The sequence below is a fragment of the Xenopus laevis genome, chromosome 5S (genome assembly GCF_017654675.1).
Source record: "Xenopus laevis strain J_2021 chromosome 5S, Xenopus_laevis_v10.1, whole genome shotgun sequence".
NCBI classification, from domain to species: domain Eukaryota; kingdom Metazoa; phylum Chordata; class Amphibia; order Anura; family Pipidae; genus Xenopus; species Xenopus laevis.
In genome coordinates this window covers 37,411,222-37,435,721 of record NC_054380.1, presented here as the reverse complement: position 1 = coordinate 37,435,721, position 24,500 = coordinate 37,411,222, and the positions used below count along the sequence as shown (strand labels likewise).

General features: G+C 36.8%; 1 protein-coding gene across 6 annotated transcripts in view; it reads right to left on the bottom strand.

The window, feature by feature from the left end:
• The window catches only part of birc6.S (baculoviral IAP repeat containing 6 S homeolog), a 166,355-nt gene that overhangs the window by 130,099 nt on the left and 11,756 nt on the right, over window positions 1-24,500 (bottom strand). For all 6 annotated transcript variants that reach the window (XM_018265204.2, XM_018265206.2, XM_018265207.2 and 3 more), the window contains exons 5-14: window positions 23,924-24,035; window positions 23,374-23,456; window positions 22,077-22,299; window positions 21,607-21,767; window positions 18,458-18,516; window positions 15,434-16,828; window positions 9,289-9,438; window positions 3,420-3,645; window positions 2,692-2,852; window positions 457-588 (exon numbers count right to left, since the gene is read on the bottom strand). In XM_018265204.2, coding sequence (XP_018120693.1) covers window positions 457-588; window positions 2,692-2,852; window positions 3,420-3,645; window positions 9,289-9,438; window positions 15,434-16,828; window positions 18,458-18,516; window positions 21,607-21,767; window positions 22,077-22,299; window positions 23,374-23,456; window positions 23,924-24,035 — 2,702 coding nt within the window. The remainder of the gene's footprint in view (window positions 1-456; window positions 589-2,691; window positions 2,853-3,419; window positions 3,646-9,288; window positions 9,439-15,433; window positions 16,829-18,457; window positions 18,517-21,606; window positions 21,768-22,076; window positions 22,300-23,373; window positions 23,457-23,923; window positions 24,036-24,500) is intronic.

The following is a 24,500-nucleotide window of genomic DNA, read 5'->3' as shown; positions in this document are numbered from 1 at the left end:
CAGGAAAAGTGCACCTCATTATGGTAGATAAAGTATATTTTTACTACACACATATTTTTTTCAAATAATATCAACCACCGTTGCTCCACAGTGATTGACCACACAAGTTGACCTTATACATGCATACATTCTTACATAACGGTATGCGATCTGTTACCCAGCATGCTCGGGACCTGTGGCTTTCTTAATAATGATATAATAATAATGAATTATTTCTGTAATTTGGATCTTCATATAATAAGACTACTGAAAATCATGTAAACATTAAATAAACTCAAAAGGCTGGTTTTGCTTCCCCTATTACAGAGAAAGAGGTAATCATATTTAAAAGTTTGGATTAGTTGGATAAAAGAGTATATGGGAGACGACCTTTCCAGAGTGTTCTGGATTATAGGTTTCTGGGTAACAGATCCCATACCTCTATTATAGTTATTAACTTTACAGTCAAACACTTACACTGTGAATCTTCTACTTCCATATTCTGCAAGTCTTCACTTAAGTCTACAAGCTCATGTTTTCCATTTTTTTGAATATCAACATTAAATGCTGGTGATAAGGGAAATAAAACTGGTCTATCTATTGGTGTCTCTAGAAATAAGAAACAGATACATTCTGATTACATTTATTGAACCAAAAGTCACCTAACACAAATTATACATGCAAATTTTCCTTCATACACATTTTAAAAATGTATCCTCATTTCTAAAAAAATAAATAAAATTAAAAAAAAAGGAAAGTCAGAAACAGTCGTATTTTATATGAGAGTATTTCATACTAAGAGAAGAACCAATAGCATTTGAACTCTGATTATATATACTCCCTATTTAAACCACTGTAATTAAAACATCATCACTATGCAGATGTCATTGAGTAGATATGTATATTCTATATGACAGCCCCAGATTTTTTGGTGGGTACTAATCTTTTAAGGCTGGAGGTCAATTGGGAATCTAAAAATGTTCCACTTAAATCTTGAGCATGTATATGGAAAAGCCTGTTCAATTCTAAAAGGGAATGACAATCCAAGAAATAAGCTTCTGCCTAATAAAAGAATTCTTAGCAACTTAACTTAATACATTCACTACAGATTTTCTATGGATTTTAAAGGGGACATTTTACATAACACTCATCTTTTGTTATGTTATTGTTCCTTTCTTACAATATGTAGTGATGTAGAAATAAAACTGTTTTGAAAGCATTTTACCTTGTAAAAATGCCATTATATCAGAGCTGCACAGAGATGTTTACTCGTCTGAGTCTATGCTGAAATGAGGAGTGGGCGTGTCTCTTCTTTCTCCCACAGGAAATTGACAGGCTGAACACACACACACACAGCAGGGAAAGCCCCTCCCGGGTTCCTGCCCATGTCTCTCACCAGCCTGCAAACATGCCGATTCTCCCTGTATCTCACCTTATACTGATCCTGCACAGTTATTTATTTTTATCATATTAGAGAAAAACTTCTGCAGGTTTGGTTTATCTCTAACTACAGAATCCGCATATTATTTGATGCAGATGAACCCAAGTAAATGTTCAGTGTTTTCTGCAATTAAGTGCCACACTCATTTAATAAATTGCACCCATTAAAAAAATTACAAGTCTTTTAATTTATTTTCAAATGTGCTGGGAGGACGGTAGCAGATTGTGTAGGTGGCGATTGGGGGAGGTGAATGTGGAAGGCAGCAGAGTGGTGATCGAGTTAGGTGGACGGGGAAGGCAGCAGGAATGCAATCGGGGGAAGGCAAAAGCAATAGTGTAGGAAAGCAATGTGGGGAAGTGAATGGTGAAAGCAGAGGGAAGGAGATAATGGAAAAAAGAAGGGGGGGCAGCGGGGAGCTGAACAGGGAAGCAGCAGAGCTGCAATGGAGACAGCAGGGAATCGATCAGATTAGGTGAGCAAGGAACACAGCAGGAATGCAATCGGGGAGAAGACTGGGGAGGGGAGAGGCAAAGAAAAGGCAGCAGAAATGCCATTGGGGAGGCGATCGGGGAAGAGTGGGAGAAACGTTCTTCAGTGGGGAGGTTAATGCGGAAGGCAGCAGGGAAGAGATCAGTCGGGAGAAGACCGTGGAAAATGAACAGGGGAAGCGAGCGCGTAGGTGGTTAGGACACGTGATGACTAAGAGGGACTGACGTAAGCAAAGAAGTGCCTCCCACATCTGCCCGCCCAGTTCTACCTAAGTGGATATGCCGTTGCTTCTGGCTTTGGAACGGCCGACGGCCGCTGAGAGATATGGAGAGGAGCCTTGGACCGGAAGTATGCGAAAGGGGTGGGCTAAGTGCTGTTTTTTTAATTTTTGATATAAATTTGACCTGAAATGTGCAAAAGTAAAAATGTATTCTTCTATTTCATGTTCATTAGCATATTTTAGTGCACTCTGAAATTTGATGGTATATGTCCCCTTTAAGTTAAGCAAATGCTGTTTCAACAGCAATTACATTTAAAATTACTTTTAAAGCACTAACAATTTTTAAAAGAATTATATTATAATTGTGTTTTCTTTCATTAGGCAAAAATTATTTTGAATTGACAAGTCCTTTAAGCAAGATGATTTACTAGTTACCTCCAGGCTATTTCAATGATACATTTATGAAAATAAATGCCATCTATTCATGTACTAGTTTTTAGAATTTACGTGCAATAATATACATCTTTCTCACAGGGAGGCTTTGACAATACTCCTCACTTACCGTTAACTTTTGCTAATCCAGGAGTCTTGTTTTTGAGTAAAGTCACCTGGATTTGTGGAATGTTTGTAATATTAGAATTTAGTAAAAACTTGAAGTCCACGTGTCCAACCATGCAGGCTTTAGGTAGCACCAATTCAAAAACATGTTCATCCCAACTAGTGCTAAGAAAGAGAAAAACACACATATAAAATAAATGTCCAATTTTTAAAAACCCCAGCTTAGACTAGTCAAGCTTCGGAATAATGGCAGCAAAGACTCTAACAAAAATGTTTACCATTTGTAAGTTTTCATCTTCAAAGGAGTAGTTTGCATTGGTCTGAAAAGTCCAGCTCCAGCTGTTAAAACCCATTGATCAACCAAAAATCAAATGGTTGGAGCAAATGCAGAACTCTTAAAAGATTAACCTGGTACAGTGTGGTAATCTAAAACAATATACTGTAGCAAAAAAAAAAAAAAAAAAATATTTAAGAAGGGTTGTGAAACCTCAGAGAACACCAGATAGTGGTGCTTGTACCCCAGGGTACATATGACAACCAATAAAGTAATAGGCCTAGGTTTTTGTCAATACAAAATGAGTATTTGTAAAAGGGAGCATTTGTAGCAAAGAGGTTTAGAAACAGTGCTCTAGTTCTGTACTACAAAACAGCTGAAAAGTCATAGGATTTACATTACAGACAAAGGTTTGTAAAGTTTGTTAAAATGTTTAATGTTAGAAAAATATATCATACCTGTCATTTTGCAATTTCCAAGTACGGGTGTGCTGTGCAGCATCACCATGGTGGTGCTGGTGTAAATGCTGTGGATGCCTCCTTTGCTGTTGCTCTTGCTGCACTTCAACCCAGCATGGAGGGACAGTAGCAGAAAACCTTGGAATAAAAGTCTCAAAACGGGTAAGCTCAACCAAGCATGTCAACATTTCTAATGAGAAAGGTTGATCCACCAAAAGATCAACACCTGGGGAAAAAAAAGAAATAAAGGGAGTAATTTGCATATATATAGCAAGCTCTGTGCAGAGAGGTTGAATGTGGCTGGCTAAAGTTCCAGGAAGCTGCCTGGTTATCCTGATTTGGATTTTGGTTTTCCTGTTTTATTATAAAGAATAAATAAACGTCTTTCACAGGCATTAATTTCTCTAAGTTTTGTTACTGCAAAACTTAAAGGGATTATTTTTGTTCTGCTAACAGCTCTTCAAGAATAAAAAAACAGAATAAGGAGCTTATATTCTATGGCATCTGTATGAGCATATAGGCAGCTTTGGCTCAAGACACCATCTACATGAAGATAAAACTGGACAATCAAACAACACAAGCTCAAACATGTATATTCACACATCAAGTAGGTCTTTAAACCTAATGAAAACCAGCTAACCTTGCTTGAGAATAGTCATTAGGTCATTTGAACATGCACCAAAATAACCTATGTTCTGCTATTGAATGCCACAATGATAAAAGTTCTTAAAGGGATACTGTCATGGGAAAAAAGATTTTTTTCAAAACACATCAGTTAATAGTGCTGCTCCAGCAGAATTCTACACTGAAACCCATTTCTCAAAAGAGCATACAGATTTTTTTTATATTTAATTTTGAAATCTGACATGGGGCTAGACATATTGTCAGTTTCCCAGCTGCCACCAGTCATGTGACTTGTGCTCTCATAAACTTCAGTCACTCTTTACTGCAAGTTGAAGTGTTGTGAGACTGGGTCCAGAGTGTCAGGTTCTCAGATTGTGGCAATGGGTTTCTTCTGCAGCCAGAAAAAGACTCATGGTAAGCAGCAAAACGAATTTAGCACTACTATCAGTGACAAAGTAGCAATACCTAGGTTACATTGGTAAACATGTTAACCCATAATCACCATAAGATAGTTGTAACAGATACAAAGACAGTCTCAATGAAGATTCCAGGTTGTACACAACTAACTTAAAGGGGAACTCCAGCTTCCAAACCAAAATTTGATAAAGAGGCCCACATAACACAGAAACCCCTAATATACCTATCACCGTTATTGGTTTCTTCAAAAAGTATGAATAAATGTCATTTCTATGCTTAAATCCAGCTGGTTAACGGTTCTTTTCTTTCTGTATAATTTGAAATCCTGGCAGGGAAGGAGGGACTAAACACTGATGTTACAAATTGTAACAACTTCTCCACAGCTTACAGACAGCATGCAGGTACTACATACCGGTAACTCACAATGCATTGCACTGTGATGTTCTGTTCCTTATTGAAATCACAAGTGCAGGAAATTGTGCGTTTTGGAGGATGCAGGCTAAGGACAGATGGCTGCAGAAGTAATGGTAGTCAGCCAGCTCAGCAAAGTAGTCAGACAGATCAGCAGAAGAGCAGGGGGCTAGGCTTAGGGAACTGTTCCATTACAAATCATGAAAAGTCTTATTGTTTTGTTTAATTGATGTATATTGCAAAGTTGCTTGAAATTGTGTTTACTTTTCAAATAGCTTAAAGGACAACTAAAGGTTAATAATGAATCTGTCTGACAACAAAGGCATTTTGTTTGAACACCTACTGGGCAGAGCGAATTCCACGTCTCTGGCTTCAGTCAGACATAAATTCACTGTCTGCATAATCTTAGTCAGAGCGTTGGGTGACGTAGCCAAAATCCTCGGTTGTTCCCAACCCGCTGCCTCTGGCACTGAGGAGTCGCATTACAGCATATTCTGTACTTCTGCGTATGATTTTAATTTGAATCTTCCTTTCCTTTTTGCCCGAAACAATACTTTCTTCATTTGCATAACCCGTGAGCCCGCCCCCCAGCCAATAGGATTTGAAGCATAATGTTGCTATGCCATAGCTCTACTCCTTCGTGCCCGTTACTTCTTACACTGAGCTGCAAGCAGGATCTATTGGGGAGAGGGATCGTAGAGAGTGTGTGCTTCAGCTTTTCAGTGGCTGTATGTTAAGTAAACTATGACAGTGCATGCCGTCCTGCAGTGGGGGGGGGGGTGGCTTGGGAAGGAATTTTTGGCACATGCGCATTATTGAGTGCTGGCAGAAGGCAGGAGCAGGTCCTTTAGTAAGATGACTTTATCAAAGGGGACCGCTTCAAGTTTACACCTCCTGTTAGCTGCTCCAATCGGGTGCTCAGTCCGCAGCGTCCCCGCTGCTGAAACTCACATAAAATCCAAAAGAAAAGGACGACACTCCGGTGCGTGGAAATAACTTTTATTCCAGGTTCAAACAAGGATCCAACGCCCTACGCGTTTCGGGAATCACTCCCTTAATCATAGGCATACATCCTGAGCCAAACAGACAGGTTATATACAAAATGTGGATAGCGGCCCCTACTGGGCACAATACAGTAATTCAGTTAAAACATCCGTATTTTATTAATATAGTAAAAACAATCTACTAAAGGTAAAAACCTCGTTTTCGTATAAAACCTCTCTGTAATCAGAAAAAACAACAATCCTTGTATAGATGTGTATATCTTACTTAAAATCCTGGAGAATGAGTAGCTGATAATTAATTCATTAATAGTTAGTAACTGGCTACCTGGGATAAACCTTTGTTAAAATGTAAGTTAATAAATATATAAATCTTCGGATATTTAAACATACAAATTTAAACATACAAATATATATATATATATATATATATATATATATATATATATATATATATATATATATATATATATATATATATATATATATATATATATATATATATATATATATATATATATATATATATATATATATATATATATGCATAAAAGAGTAGAAAAGATGTAGAAAGAGTGTAGAAGAAATGTAGATAAAGAATCCTCAAAAAATCTATGTAAATCAGATAAAGTAAAATACGGTACAATGGGGTAGAAATTTGGGGGGAATGGAGGAGGAGGCATGGCTACTGCTAAATGTTAATGGCCCTAATGAGTTAATATAGATATGACAAATCATGCCTGGTATTCAGGCCACTGGGTATCCTAGTCTCCAATTTTAGGATCCAGAACGCCTCTCTCAAATTTAGCGAACGCTCTGCATCCCCACCCCTAAGGGGTAGCTTCACTTGTTCAATAACTTTAACCAACAAGTCTCGGACTCCTCTTTTAGAACATAAAGTAAAATGTTTACCTACGGGAGTCCCCTCATCCTTATTCTCAATCGATCTTAAATGTTCCCGTATCCTTTCCTTTAAACAACGGGTGGTTCGACCCACATATTGCTTATTACAACTTGAGCATTCCAGCAAATACACCACATTCCTGGTGTTGCAGTTGTAGAAGCCACTATTGTGGAACACCCTACCCGTTGCACTAGATCTAAAAGTTGCCCCGTGAAGATAACCTTGCAAGTTTTGCAAATGTTGGCCCCACATCTGTAGCTCCCCTTAGTGGACAGCCAATTGCCCCTGTGGCTCTCACTTCCTGTACCCACTAAACTGGGCGCCAGCATTTTCCCCAAAGTGGGTGCTTTCCTCGAGACACATTTTACATTTGTTGCTGATAGGACTCCTGACAATTTTTCATCATTGTACAGCACTGGGAGGTATTTTCTAATACATTACATATTCTTCCATATTCCTCGCTGTACTCTGTGATGAAAAATATATCATTACTCTTATTTGTACTTGATTCTCTATTCGGACCCCCAGAAGTATGGGATCTCCCATTAGTGTGGATTCTACTCGCCTTCTCACATGACATTTCTATCATCTCCTTGGTATACCCCCGCCTCAGTAGTCTTTGTCCCAAGAGCCCTGATTGCTTCTTAAAAGTATTGTCCTTACTGCAGTTTCTCCTATACCTGACAAATTGACTCTAAGGTATACCCCGTATAGTGTGTTAGCCCTTAAAATAGTATTCCCTGCAGTGGGTTTTCTGAAAATATTCGATTCAATTTTACCTGTGAGTATATCCCCTTCCAAAGTGAGGTCTAAAAAATTGATTTCTAATTTATTGTGGTCAAGTGAGAATTGAAGGTTACAACGGTTAGTGTTTAAGTATTCGTGAAAGTCATTTATCCGTTCCTCTCGTCCGTTCCAAATGAACAGAAGGTCGTCTATGTAGCGACCATACCAGATAATGTGCTCACGGTAAGGATTATTACATCCATAGACGTTGGACCGCTCCCACCAACCCATGTAAAGGTTGGCATAGGTGGGGGCAAAGGATGCCCCCATTGTGGTCCCCCGTCTCTGGAGGTAAAAATCCCCATCAAAAAAGAAAAAGTTGTGAGTAAGAAGAAACTCCAACACCAAGAGAATATAGTAAGTGAGGTCCCTTGTGAAACGTTGTGCCAACATTTGCAAAACTTGCAAGGTTATCTCCACGGGGGCAACTTTTAGATCTAGTGCAACGGGTAGGGTGTTCCACAATAGTGGCTTCTACAACTGCAACACCAGGAATGTGGTGTATTTGCTGGAATGCTCAAGTTGTAATAAGCAATATGTGGGTCGAACCACCCGTTGTTTAAAGGAAAGGATACGGGAACATTTAAGATCGATAGAGAATAAGGATGAGGGGACTCCCGCGGGTAAACATTTTACTTTATGTTCTAAAAGAGGAGTCCGAGACTTGGTTAAAGTTATTGAACAAGTGAAGCTACCCCTTAGGGGTGGGGATGCAGAGCGTTCGCTAAATTTGAGAGAGGCGTTCTGGATCCTAAAATTGGAGACTAGGATACCCAGTGGCCTGAATACCAGGCATGATTTGTCATATCTATATTAACTCGTTAGGGCCATTAACATTTAGCAGTAGCCATGCCTCCTCCTCCATTCCCCCCAAATTTCTACCCCATTGTACCGTATTTTACTTTATCTGATTTACATAGATTTTTTGAGGATTCTTTATCTACATTTCTTCTACACTCTTTCTACATTTTTTCTACTCTTTTATGCATATATATATATATATATTTGTATATTTGTATGTTTAAATATCCGAAGATTTATATATTTATTAACTTATATTTGAACAAAGGTTTATCCCAGGTAGCCAGTTATGAACTATTAATGAATTAATTATCAGCTACTCATTCTCCAGGATTTTAAGTAAGATATACACATCTATACAAGGATTGTTGTTTTTTCTGATTACAGAAAGGTTTTATACGAAAACGAGGTTTTTACTATATTAATAAAATACGGATGTTTTAACTGAATTACTGTATTGTGCCCAGTAGGGGCCGCTATCCACATTTTGTATATAACCTGTCTGTTTGGCTCAGGATGTATGCCTATGATTAAGGGAGTGATTCCCGAAACGCGTAGGGCGTTGGATCCTTGTTTGAACCTGGAATAAAAGTTTATTCCACGCACCGGAGTGCCGTCCTTTTCTTTTGGATGTTTATGTTACTTAAGTAAGATGGCTGCTCTGTCCTACTAAACAGCTTGTGAGTTTATACCATTGACATCTTTCTTAGAAAACGTTTTTCAGGGGAAAAAATATAGTGATCACCGAGTATAGTATGAGGACTGCTGAAGGAGTCTCCTTTAAGTTATGTTTTTGTGGAGTTCCCCTTTACGTTAAAAAAGAGTAGGAACAATGTGAGCTTCTGAACCTGAACAGTAAAGAAAATGTATAGGACCACTCTTGTGTCCAAAAGGAAAAATATCTGGCTGTAATTTTTTATTTTACCTGTAATGCCAGGACTGGAGGGGTTCGACAGTGGCTTGACACCTTTCACCAACTGCTCAACACCTTTTGATAGAGAACCATCGACAAGGATATCCGTTTCATCTAGATCATCACAAGCTTCTCCAATTTGGAGAAAGTGGAGTTCTCCCCCTAAAAATAAGAGGCCAACATATTTACATAAGGAAGAACTTTTAAAACATCAAGCAAAGGATCTCCAGGTGCATTTCTTAAAATTAGCACTATTTAGCTTGCATGGAATTGTGCCTGCATATATGCACATCAATCTCTTCCAGGAGAGGACCTTGATGCTGGAATTTTGCAGTAAGTAAGGCAGTAATTTGGAATTTGGAGGTAAGTAAGGCAGCAAGTAAGGCAGCCTGGGTTAGTGAGATATTTAATTTACCCAATGTTTTGGACCAAAATAAAAACATTAAATACAGTAGAACCTCCATTTTACTTTTTTTCAAGTGACCATAAACAAATGGTGTAAAATATAGGGAAGCAAGTTAAATCAGAGAAATGAATTCTGCATAATATATGGGTGGGACCACATAAAGTAAAATTGGGGAAAACGTAAAATCAGGATATGTAAATTTGAGGTTTCACTGTGCAAATCAAAAAAGTAAACAAATGTTACTTTGTTAAAGAATAAAATTGTAATTTTTACAAGCAAAAAACAAGAAATAATTTCCCTAGGTTCTAATAGCCTAAGATATACAAACTCCACGGTGACTGCAGGGGTGAGGATTTCCTCTGCATTAACAAATTTTCGTACGATATTCGGAGCGTGTATGGTGGAAAAAGAGCCGACCGATATCGGCAGAAGACTTGGATATTGGTCGGCTTGTTGATCGGGCTGGACGGAAAATTTTGATCGGGTGCCTTTGAAGGCACCCAAACATCGTCCATTGTTAGTGGTGAATTGTCAAATACAGGTAGAATTCTATTGTTTCTACCTGTATATCTACCTGTATATCTGACGATTCTGATCTGCACATGTATTGAAACAAATGATCTTTCTTGGAAAGATCTTTTCCAAGAAAGATCATAATTGTAACGTCTATGGCCACCTTAAGCTCTAATGGACAGTGCCATCTGACCCCAATTACAGATTTTATGCTTGTTTCTTTGTTTGGATGCAAAGTGATTGTTTTTGTTGTTGTAACACAGCATGTGCACCCCTGCACTCTTATTCCATTAAACATAAACTGTACTTAACATGAAAAAACAATGGCGTTTAAATCAATTGGGGTGGCTAAAGTAAATGTAATTCTTAACTTTCTAGTATTGCTAAAGTAAAAATAAAATGTTCAATGGTTATTTGTAAATGTAATTTATATTAAAAGCTGCATTTGTTTACCCATGGTTATCTGGTTCTGACACTAGCAAAAATCAGCTATCCTACAGGTCTATTAATCAGAATATAAACAGGTATAAACAGGTACTATGCTATTTATATAGTGGTGACTCATTTTTGCAGCACTTTACACAGATGATACATTATTCACACAAGTGCCTGCCCAGTAGTGCTTACAGTCTAAGGTCTGTATCACATTCACACACAGTAGGTTCCATTTAAGATAATTGTGGGAGTTTCCAAAGTAAAGTTAAGCAGACTCAGGGAGCAAACTCCTTGCAGATAACTATTTCTAGATTTCATACTGGCAGTTTGTATATTACCAATAGCATGAATGTGCAACAAGAGCTTTTCTGGTAAATTCTATAGTTCATGTCACATTGAGAGATAATTTATTGATGCAAGTCGCATCCTTATGTATCTCTACTAAGCACTAAGTTTTACTGCAATTTCTTCTTCTGATTCCCCATCCCTTTCTCCACTGATGCAGTTTGTATCTGACTTTTTCTCCTTTTATTTCTTTCTACTTTGTTTCACCCCCAACATCTTCCTCACAGCCCTAGCTTGATTCCTCTATTCACTTATTCTGTGCTTTTTACCTTCTGTTACCTCTCCTACTCTGATGCTTTTCCCCCTATCTTCTCCAGACCCTCAGACCACATCCACCTTTAACGAAAATAAATGCAAACCCTCATGCATCCAGTGCTCTCATGGTAAATAGGGATGGGCGAATTTGACCCGTTTCGTTAAAAATTCGCCACCGGCGAAAAGCCTATGGGTGTCAAAAAAATTTTGCAGAGCGTCTTTTTTTTTTTTTTTGACGCACAACACCATACAAGTCTATGGGCGCCATTTTTTAGGTGAAACAAGTCGAAAAAATTTGCCCATCCCTACTGGTAAACAGAGTTTTAAAGTAAGTTTATTATAAATATTAACTCAATGTCTGAGCTAATCTTTTATGGGGACTGTTGATAAGCTGTGCTGTTTTGGGGAAGAGAACAGATTTCTGTATAGTAAAGTAACTCCTTGTACCACAAGCCATGCACTGGTTAAGTATCACAGCATGAGCCGTCATAAGAAAACAGGTTTAAAACCGACTTTTTCCTCTAAACCTAGTAAAAGACTGTACATCATACAAAATAGCAAAAGGTAAATAAAAAAAAATACAAAGATCTCATGTGTGTGCTCTCCATTGTGCTGCATTATTACTTTTTTTCCTGTTTCAGTTAACATTTTTAGAAAAGCCAAGTGAAAAGATTAAAAACATACTTTAGCCACCGTGCATATATAGTTACCACTTAGTGCAGATACAATGCAAACAAAGGTGACGCAAGGTTATTGGCTGAATTGCTGTTTAAATCTTTCAAAAATGTCATGTCACCTTTGCTTGCCATCATGTAACAGACCATTGTTTGCAACATGCTAAAAATGAATTAAAAAATGAATACACAATTTTCTATTTTCCTCATAATAAGAGAGAGGTATGTCAATATAAAAATTTTATTTTCAAAGATATATATACATTTTGTATAGATTAATTCAAATGTTTGGTAGTTTTGTTTCTTCTTGGTAGTTGGATACCAGAGACATTCAGATTAATATCCTGAGCCAAATCTATTCTATTTATACACACATAGCTGGAAATATGTTTTTCAAGAAGACCATCCAATTTGCTTTTAAATTTTGTCGATGTAGTGACCATCACCCAATACCGGACTACCCTGACTTTGCTTTGTGTGTGGTGATGATGGGCTAGACAAAAAAAAATTGTGCCTTGCAATTAGAATTCCTTACACTAAGTATAAAAACTCAAAAAATTAAGTCCATTCACTAGCCATCTAGATTGAATTCATCTGACCATTACTTCTAATTTTGGTTCTGTTCATTACTACAATGAATTTTAAATGAAACAACTCCGATTAAGTTGAACTGCATTTTTTTAGCTTTGATTCAGTGGGTTGAACAAAAAGTTTGCATAAAAATGCGAGGAACTAAAGCCTTTTTTAACACAATCACTTCATTTCAGGGGCTCAAAAGTATTTGAACAATTGACTCATGGGTAGGTGTGGGCAATTCTTTTGCTATGTCATTATCAATGAAGCAGATAAAAGCCCTGGAGTTGATTTGAGGGGGGGTGCTTGTATGTGGAAGATTTTGCTGTGAACAGACAACATGTGGTCAAAGGAGCTCTCCATGCAGGTGAAACAAGCCATTCTTAAAGAGGTGGTTCACCGTTAAAGGGATACTGTCATGGGAAAAAAAATGTTTTTCAAAATTAATCAGTTAATATTGCTGCTCCAGCAGAATTCTGCACTGAAATCCATTTCTCAAAAGAGCAAACAGATTTTTTTATATTCAATTTTGAAATCTGACACGGGGCTAGACATATTGTCAATTTCCCAGCTGCCCCAAGTCATGTGACTTGTGCTCTTGTAAACTTCAATCACTCTTTACTGCTGTACTGCAGGCTAGAGTGATATCACCCCCCTCCCTTTCCCCTCCCAGCAGCCACACAACAGAACAATGCGAAGGTAAACAGATAGCAGCTGCCTAACACAAGATAACAGCTGCCTGGTAGATCTAAGAACAGCACGCAATAGTAAAAACACATTGAGAAGGAAAAACAGCAGCCTGCCAGAAAGAATTTCTCTCCTAAAGTGCAGGCACAAGTCACATGACTGGGGGCAGCTGGGAAATTGAAAAAAATGTCTAGCCCCGTGTCAGATTTCAAAATTGAATATAAAAAAAAATCTGTTTGCTCTTTTGAGAAATTAATTTCAGCGCAGAATTCGGGATTCTGCACTGAAGTAGCACTATTAACTGATGTGTTTTGAAAAAAAAATGTTTTCCGATGACAGGATCCCTTTAAGTTAACTTTTAGTATGTTATAGAATGACCAATTCAAAACAACTTTTCAATAGGTCATTGTTTAATTTTTATTGTTTTAAAATTATTTTCCTTCTTCTTCTGACTCTTTCCAGCTTTCAAATAGGGGTCACTGCCCCCATCTAAAAAACAAATGCTCTGTAAGGCTAGAAAATGTATTGTTATTGCAACATTTTATTACTCATCTTTCTATTCAGTGCTTCTCCTATTCATATTCCAGTCTCTCATTCAAATCAGTGCATGGTTGCTAATGTAATTTGGACCCTAGCAACCAGCTTGCTGAACATGCAAACTGGAAGGCTGCTGAATAAAAAGCTAAATAACTGAAAAGCCACAAATAATAAAAAATGAAACCTAATTGCAAATTGTCTCAGAATATCACTCTTTATATCATTCTTAAAGTTAACGCAAAGGTGAACAACCCCTTTAAGTTGCAAAAACAGAAAAAAAACCCTCAGAGAAATTGCAAGAATATTAGGAGTGGCAAAATCTACAGTTTGGTATATCCTGAGAAAGAAAGAAAGCACTGGTGAACTCGGCAACGCAAAAAGACCTGGACGTCCACGAAAGACAACAGTGGTGGATGATCGCAGAATAATTTCCATGGTGAAGAGAAACCCCTTTACAACAGCCAAACACGTGAACAACACTCTCAAGGAGGTAGGTGTATCGATATCCAAGTCTACCATAAAGAGAAGACTGCATAAAAGTAAATACAGAGGGTGCACTGCAAGGTGCAAGCCACTCATAGGCATCAAGAATAGAAAGGTTAGATTGGACTTTGTTAAAAAAAAAAAAAAAAAACAGCACAGTTCTGGAAAAACATTCTTTGGACAGATGAAATCAAAATCAACCTCCACCAGAATGATGACAAGAAAAAAAGTATGGAGATGGTGTGGAACAGCTCATGATCCAAAGCATTCCACATCATCTATTATACATGGCGGAGGCAGTGTGATGGCTTGGGTGTGCATGGCTGCCAGTGGCACTGGGACACTAGTATTTATCCATGATGTGACACAGGACAGAAGCAGCCAAATTAATTCTGAGGTGTTCAGAGATGCACTGTCTGCTCAAATCCAGCTAAATGCAGTCAAATTGATTGGGAGGCGTTTCGTAATACAGATGGACAATGACCCAAAACATACAGCCAAAGCAACCCAGGAGTTTATTAAAGGAAAGAAGTGGAATATTCTTGAATGGCCAAGTCAGTCATCTGATCTGAACCCAATTGAGCATGCATTTCACTTGTTGAAGACTAAACTTCAGAAAGAGAAGCCCACAAACAAACAGCAACTGAAAGCCGCTGCAGTAAAGGCCTGGTACAGCATTAACAAGGAGGAAACCCAGAATCTGGTGATGTCCATGAGTTCAAGACTTAAGGTTGTCATTGCCAACAAAGGGTTTTCAACCAAGTATTCAAAATGAACATTTTATTTTGAGTTTTTTAATTTGTCCTATTGCTTTTGAGCCCCTGAAATGAAGTGATTGTGTTAAAAAAAGGCTTTAGTTCCTCACATTTTTATGCAATAATTTGTTCAACCCACTGAATTAAAGCGGAAAGTCTGCAGTTCAACTGCATCTGATTTGTTTAATTTAAAATTCATTGTGGTAATGTACAGAACCAAAATTATAAAAAAAAGTTGTCCCTGTCCAAATATTTATGGACCTAACTGTACATATGTCAGATGAACACAGTGATAATGAAATATACAATCACCCTGCACAACCACACACAAAACACCTGTCGATGCAGAAAGTAGGATAGCCTAGCGACAATAATGCCTAAGCCATTTGATTCTTATTCTAACATAGATTTAATATATTATGTGCCTTCTGTATAACTTTGTAGGAATAAAACTGCTTTTTACTTGTAATAAGAACTTACAATTCAATTCTTACCTTTTGTGCAAGCACACAAGCGGTCTGTGCCTGAGCAGTACACAACTGATGCAAATGGATCCACATCTTCTGTGCCCTCCTTTTTTGGTGGATCAACTTTAGCCATCATTTCAAATGTTGATAGATCTAATATTTTTACATATCCGCTTTGAGTTGTTACAACCAAGTGACCCAAACTCTGTATGTCACATTTCTTTTCTTTCCCATTGACATGTTTAGGAGTTAAAGGGGTTTCTTCTGAAGATTCTTCACAGTCATCCTCTCTACTATCTAAAATATCTGGCTGTAGCAAAATAAGTGAGGTAATTGCATCTTGAGGGTCCTTAATATGTAAAAATTTTACTGGATCCTGCTCCAACGTTACTATTCTGGTGGAATAATTCATTTTGTAAATCACAAGATAGCCGCCACTCACAGTTCTTTTGTCTGGCTGAATAATTAAAGGATCAAGAACTTCCGCTGAAGACTCACAGGGGATAACATTGATGCTGGTGCCATTCACAACACTTAAACTAGGCTCTACATCTCCTTTCCTTCTACTACAAAGTGCAGAGTTTAATTTATTTAAATTATTCAAGGCCTCAACTTGATTTATTGCACTCAATGGCTCTGCTGGGCATTTTTGTAATCCTACTAAAAGATGGACACCATCAACACATGGGATAATGGAATCTACACACAAGTTTTCCTCTTCTGCAAACTTGGGAAGTCGCAAACACTGCACTAAGGTCCCAGGCTTAGGAATCATTGAAGTCCACTTATCTGAGTCAGGAGATGTCAGATTAGCAGTAGCTTCAGCAAACTGCTGGATGTATGTAACAGGGGGATCCTGTAAAAGTAGCTGTTCCTGGTTATCAAGCTCCATCTCAATGATTTGTGGCACAGTGAACCCATCATCATGTAAACTTTTACTCATAATATTGTTCATCTGAGAAAAGAGTTTTCCTGCTTTTTCATCAGACTCCTTGATGCTGTAAAGTAACAACACCGGTAGAGTTCGTTTTACAAGAGGAGAATTGAGTTCAGAGTTTGTGCCAGATTCATTATCAGTTGAGCCCTGATCAGAAGAGCTCTCCCCTGGAGTCCTACTTAAAGCATCCAAAGACCTTCGGGAATTACTACTAGTTGGGGAAGAAGAAGGAGATCTGTATGTTAGTAAACCACCTGTCAGTAAGCAAGGAAAGGGAATGTTGTGCTGTTCTAAATGCTTTTCCTTTGTCTTTTCACTTTTGGAACTAGCTAAAGAAGGGTTAGCCCCAAGTTCCTCTAAATCCTTTACTGTATCTTCAAGGACATTTGCAACAATCTCCCACTGCAATTTCTCAGGCTGCTGGAGTATGCTGAGGGCTGTTATATCCAGACTCATCTCCAGGGTTTCCTTTTGCGATGTTTGCCCTACAAAAATGAATACATTACTAATCAAAATTACAGTAACCATTAATGAATTATCAAGAATTGTGTATACATTACAGAGATGTGTGTATACAAAAGTCACAGATGAGAACACATACACAGGTATAGGATCTATCATCTGCAATGCTTGGCACCTGGGGAAAACTTTCATAATTCGGAACACCTTACCTCAAGAGAGGTTTTTTTTGGCACGAATACAAATGTATGTAGCTTAGTTAGGGTCAAATGAAATAGAAAGTTTATAATGAACTTTGTGGGAGATGGGGATAAAGGGTTTCCGGATATATGATACCTATACTTATAGTTTTAGTAAATGCATTCCCATAAAAGCTTATTATTGCTGCAGACTGTACTAGGGGCATTTGGATTTTAAACTGCCCCTAGTAGAAATCAATTCCTTTAATGGTCAAACATACTGCAGGGTGAGGGAGGAATTCAATAAATATCTGGGGAGTCTAGAAAGAAAGTATTAAACAGTTATATTTAATCAAAGCAGATAGTTATGGTAATTTGCGTTCATGTTTAGGACAGCTCAACAGCAGGTACCCAATATCTAAATGTCTTATCCATAACATTTCAGGCAAGTATTTTCGGAACAATTTATCTTTTAACAAGGGGTATGCAAGGGGAGTGCATCTGTACATCACAGTCTAGGCCAGGGGACAATACTCATAGTGACCAGATGAATAAACTGTGTAAGTCGTAACTAGAGTACAAGCTATAACACTAAGTTTACTGGTAGGTTATATATTCTTTCCTGATGATATACCGACCCACCTGATATCCAACAATGAAATTGTATTTCTGTACATACAGATGCAGCCACTTTGGTTTGCCTGTTTGACACAGAATAACTAAACACAGATATCCCACTTATCCCATTTAACACAGAAAATTGTGTCACAGCATCCCATCTAATTAAAGCATTCCCCATTGTGAACAATGGTGCTTTGGTATGCTAATGAAAAGGTTAAATGCATTAAATGAGTTTAGATAACTTTAGATAACACAGTTTCTTTAATTAACCCTGAGTCATGACGCATTTAACTCACAAATCCAAGTGGCTTCATCTGTATAATCAATCATATTATTTACATCTTTTCACTTTCACATTTTCCTTGTATGTAAGATTCATCTTTGCCAATATCTAAACTACAAAAAAAAAAAAAAACAACTAATCACGGCTCTCAAGTTTACACTCCACTGATACAGACTACAGAATTAATCTTTACTTGTGATAGTTTCACTTGTCTTTAAATTCTCAAATTCTAAGTAACAAATGTTACTCTCACTGTCATTACAGCTCACTATAGAACACATCTCAAAGTGCTTAGTGCCAAACTCAGAAACAAAACTATTTTAATCCACAATGCATTACCCCCCATACTCCTTGGGTCACATGAGAAGGTGAGGCTGTGATCTGAAATCAAATAAAGAATGTATGGCGATCACTGTGCCATGTTTTTGGCATGGAAAAAGTGGAAAGCAAAAGCATCCAAAATGCACGGCATTCCAGTGTCATATAGATTTAAATTTAAAGTAATAAAAACATCCCTATGAACATATGGTTTTGCTTTTTCTTTTCTGGAAGAAACAAAAGTGTACACATACCAGTCACAGAGTCAGACCTAGAACGTTCTTCACTATCTGAATACTCCAGCAGGTCATCACTGGAAAAACAAAAATGACAGGTTTTTAAAAGCCCTCTTTTAATAATCATAAAAAAGTAACCAAACAAGCTCTATTTATAAATGTGAAGCCCAGAAAAATTAATGTTATAATTAACTTAAGTAAGGTTTTTATGTGCATAATGTACAAATAACACATATATTAAGGTAACCTAAATGGAATGATTGTAAGGTCATTATTAACCTCAGACTTCACCGAATATTAACGATGAAAAAAAAGCATGGAAAAGTCTAAAGAAGGTTAAATTGAAATTGTATAGCTGCATATATAGGAAAGAGCATCATATATATATATATATATATATATATATATATATATATATATATATATATATATATATATATATATCTATATATATATATATATCTATATATATATCTATATCTATCTATATATCTATATCTATATATCTATATATCTATATATCTATATATCTATATATCTATATATCTATATATCTATATATCTATATATCTATATATCTATATATCTATATATCTATATAACTATATATCTATATAACTATCTATCTATATATATAACTAACTATCTATCTATCTATATAACTAACTAACTATCTATATATATAACTATCTATCTATATATATAACTATCTATCTATCTATCTATATATATATCTATATATATATATATATATATATATATATATATATATATATATATATATATGAGAAAGGCCTCGGAGGAGGCCGAAACGTCAGTCTCGTATGTAACAATAAAACTTTTTACATTTTTACTTAAGACCTGAGAGTGCGGATCTTCCTTGTTGAATATGTACCGTATATACTCGAGTTTAAGCCGACCCGAGTATAAGCCGAGGTACCTAATTTTACCTACGAAAACTGGGAAAACTTATTGACTCTAGTATAAGCCTAGACACAACTACAGCCCTGTCTCCCAGCAGCGCACATTCTGCCAAAGCGACCCCCCAGCGATCAACCAGACTTCTTTGCAAAGTTGATGGTGACAGAGAATTGCCAAACGGATTACTGTGTGCATTGTCCCACTGTCCCACTACCATGTGCAGATGGTGCTGTTTGATATTGCCATCACTGTTAATCTTTCATATAACCAACAGAGGGCGCTGTGTGATATTGCAGTCACTGTTATTCTTTCATATAACCAACAGAGGGCACTGTGTGATATTGCAGTCACTGTTATTCTTTAATATAACCAACAGAGGGCGCTGTGTGATATTGCAGTCACTGTTAATCTTTCATATAACCAACAGAGGGCGCACTGTTATTCTTTCATACAACCAACAGATGGCGCTGTGTGATATTGCAGTCACTGTTATTCTTTCATATAACCAACAGATGGCACTGTGTGATATTGCAGTCACTGTTATTCTTTCATATAACCAACAGAGGGAGCACTGTTATTCTTTCATATAACCAACAGAGGGCATTGTGGGATATTGCAGTCTCTCCCCAAGTGTACTGTTGGTATAGGAATGATTAAAAGTGACTGCAATCTCAACTACTCGGGTCAGGTACCGCTGGCCCGAGTATAAGCCGAGGTAGACTTTTTCAGCACATTTTGGATGCTGAAAAACTCGGCTTATACTTGGGTATATACGGTACTGATATTATTGATACTGCACCCAGGCACCTTGGACTACTTTTCGAGAGTGCGGCTACCTCATGGACTATATCTATATATCTATATATATATATATATATATATATATATATATATATATATCTATATATATATATCTATATATATATATATCTATATATATATATATATATATATATATATATATATATATATATATATATATATATATATATATATCTCTCTATATCTTTATATATATATATATATATATATATATATATATAGATATAGATATAGATATAGATATAGATATAGTCCATGAGGTAGCCAGCACTCTCGAAAAGTGTGTATATATATATATATATATATATATATATATATATATATATATATATATATATATATATATATATATATATAGACAAATATATATATATAGTTCTTTATTAAGAAATGTCCAAGTATCAATGTCTAATCTTGTTTTTATTTATCTCTGTAAAAGAAAGTGATTTAATTGCAGGCAAACAACAAAAATGAACCTTGATTTACTCATTAAGATAACAGTTTGATATTTCTTCCCAGACATCAGGAATTAGAATGCTATTTTAACAGACAATTTGTTAAAGGAAAAGGAAAGGTTAAAACTAATTAAGCCTTATCAGAAAGGTCCATCTTAATATACCAGTAAACCCCCAAAGTAATGTTGCTCTGAGTCCTCTGTCAAAAGAAACACTGCATTTCTTTTCTTCTATTGTGTACACATGGGCTTCTGTGTCAGACTTCCTGCCTTCAGCTTAAACCTCATTGCCCTGGGCAAGAGCATGCTCAGTTTGCTCCTCTCCCCCCAGCCCTCCCTTCTCTACTGTAATCTGAGCCCAGAGCAGGGAGAGACTCAGGCAGGAATGATGTCACACCACATTAATACTGCAGCTCCTATCCTAAACAAAGAGAGTTTCTAGAGCTTTTTACTCAGGTATGGTAAAACATTCTACAGAATAAATATAGCATTCTAGCTTGCACTATTGCAGCTAATCTATTGGCAATAAAATGCCAATATTCTTCTATGTCAGATTTCTATATTAATATGTCAGCAGAATGCTAAGGCAGTAAGGCCCCAACTAGTTATGCGCGGACCGGCCCAAAAACTGCTGGTTGGGTGGGTTTGTGCCGGCTCCTGCACAAAATCTTCGGGTCTCATGTGGGTCTGGGTTGAGCTCTTCACCTGCTCTCCCCGCCCACTACCTAGAAGTGCCAGCTTCCGGCACCTAAATTTATAGGCTCACACCCGCCACCGCCACTTTTGTTACATCACTACGGTTTATAAACAGAGGGGGGAATGGCGGGTCAGGCCGGGTGCGGGTTGAGAATTTCTCGACTTGCACACCACTAGCCCCAACATTTACATCACAAATATTAAAAAGCCAACAGTTAACTAAACTAGTGCGTTTGACAAATTGCTTGGTTTAAGAGAAATGAAACTGATCTACCTGTCGCCTTCTAATTTCGGGATATCAGAACAGCTGGATGAATCCTCAAGCCATGCCAGTGTTGGTCTTCTAACTTCTACAGCAGAATTAGGGTCTCCAGATAGAACCAACAATTGTACTATTGCAGGGTCATATGCATTAACCTCAAATTTTAAGTGCACCTGAAACAGAGAAAAAATAAATGAAATGTAAAAGAAATTAAAATACCTTCCTTGCAAAGTAATCACTTTTTACCTTGTGTTTAAAGTACATAAAGTGTGGTACAGGGTACAAGCAGCAGACTGTTAGAATTACTTGCTTGTTACTTTTTTATTGGTATATGACAGGTTTCATTGCAGAACACACAAGGATCTGCAATGTTATGGTATCCTGTATTATTTACAATGTAAATTCCAAGTAAAATTTAAATTAAACATATACAATTTGTTTAACAAAGATATTTAAAAGAGAGCAGCAGCAAAATTCCTTACCTTCATGAGCTTGGAAACATCCCATACACATAATTTCCCTCTTTTTGTTGCAGTAGCTAAAAAATGCGGACAATTTCCAACCCCAAAACAGGATATTCTATCTGTTCCATCTACACAGGGGAACTGTGCTGGACACGTTGCTAGCGTTACAGATAGGGGTACATTTTGGGTGTGTTCACCTTTGACAAAGGGACAGTTTGGGGAATGTCTTTCATGCTCCGACCTAAAAAAACAAAAATGATCTGTAATATGCTTTTACTGCAGAGGATGTCTAGATTATAATTTATTGGAGAATGGAATTTAAAAATACAAGGAAATTATACAAATGTATACTAGACACATGCCCTGGCACCACTCCCAAACCACACATTGCATTCTGCAATACTGCACTGTTTAACCATAGCTGTCAATAAAAAGAAGCAGCACGCTTTTCCCAGCGTTCTCTCTATATGATGAACATGTTTTTTTTTGTTTGCTTGTTTTTTTTTTGTTTTTTTTTTTTGGAATAAAGCATAAGTAATCCTTGGGGGAAAAAAACACAATGTAAATTGCTCAATTAGATTTTTTAAGCAGTTTACATAATTTTTTTCAGTTTCAAAGCTATTTATGTATTATGATAAGTGGCACTGCTAGTCAGTTCCTGTAACTGTACAGGCAAAGAACTATACCTTCAGAAGGAAAATAGAAAAGTGTTCTGATGTAATTTTGCTTGGGTAGGAAATGGGAAAGAGCATTCCTAAGCAGAGCAACATCAGAAATAATCACTGCTTTCCTTCTGAATATATATCTCTTTCACTGTCTTTGAAAATGTATGTTATTTACAGGTAATTTATATGAACTGACCAGCAGGTGGAAATGTTACAGAATTCATTATGTTTGCACTTAAAAACTTAAATAGCTCTGAAACTGACAAAAACATTTAGTGTAAATTGCAAACATGCTTAGAACAGCAACCCTGAACAATTTTACATTCCGTTTTTTTATGTTTACTTATCCTTTAAACCTCAGTGTGCTAGCAACAAGACAGTTGCTTGAGTGGCAGGTTATTATATAAATAAGATAAAGCCTTATTAGAAATATTTCTGGCCTCATAAATAACTTGCTTTCTTGTTGCAAGGCATTGCTTACCTACCCACCCAGATGACACATTAAAAAGAAGAAGAACAACAACTTAAACAGCACAACAATAAAAGAAAAGTTTGCAAAACTTTGTTTGCAAAGCATTTTCTTAAACTGGCCATACATAGCTTGAATTATTAGGATGAATCCATAACATATGTATATTTTAACTACTCACCATGGTTCATCAGTAGGTTCCCAGCACACTAAGCATACACTGCAAGTGAAGCACATGGCCCGGTCATCTCCTGAAGAAGCCGGCTAAAGAGAAAAAAAGGAGATTTCAATATTTTTTAAGTTGGCATGCAGGGAATCCACTGTAATGAAATATATATGAATGCAGTATTTATAAAGGCACACATATATAATATGGAAAAGGAGAATGTTGGCATTTGCATACCACACGCTACTTGCCAGATGAAAAGTTCTGATCTAGAGGGCGTGATTGAATTTCAAGTACAAAAATAGTCTATACTGCATGCATACTAGCCACATTTTTCCTACATTATGACAACTAAATAAACTAAATACAAAAGCACCTAAGTACCAGCACACAATTAAAAACATAAGTAACCTGTGCTTAAAAAGGTTTTATTTCAATATGGAAAAAAGGAGGTGAAAAAGCAGGTTAAAGAGGTACATATGAGGGGAGTTCAGTTCCTTTATGAGTTTGGTAGAGCACTAAATAGATGTGCTCTATGACTTAATATCAAAATAATCTGTCCTACCTGATGATAAAATCCTGCTTGCGCCATTGGGTCAGGTTGAGCCCATCTATATCCCACATGAGGCCATGATGTAAAAGTCTCTCTCCTGTTCGCTTCACTATACATCAAGGACCTAGGAAAATGTTAATTATGGTATACATTTATTAAAGCACCAGAAGCACCACAATATCAGCAATGCTTAACAACTTCAGACACGATTTCCTATTTTTTATTAACCAATAGGAAATACTTTAAAGGCATGGTTCACCTTCAAACAACTAGCTGTTTTCAGATAGATCAACAGAAATAATGACTTTTTCCAATGACTTTCTATTTTCTATGTGTGACCGTTTTTCTAATATTGAAGTGTAAAGTGTCTTTTTTCACCTTCTGAAGCAACTCAGAGGGGGGGTTGCCGACCCTGTAAACTGTTCTAAATGGATACATTTAGTTGATACATTTCTTATCTTTGTCCCTGCTGAGCAGAATCTCTTGGTTTCATTACAGACAGCTATTAGAATTGATGCAATAGTTGATGATACTCCAGAGATGCTGCTGAGAAATGTATCAACTAAGGGGCCCATTTACTTAGCACGAG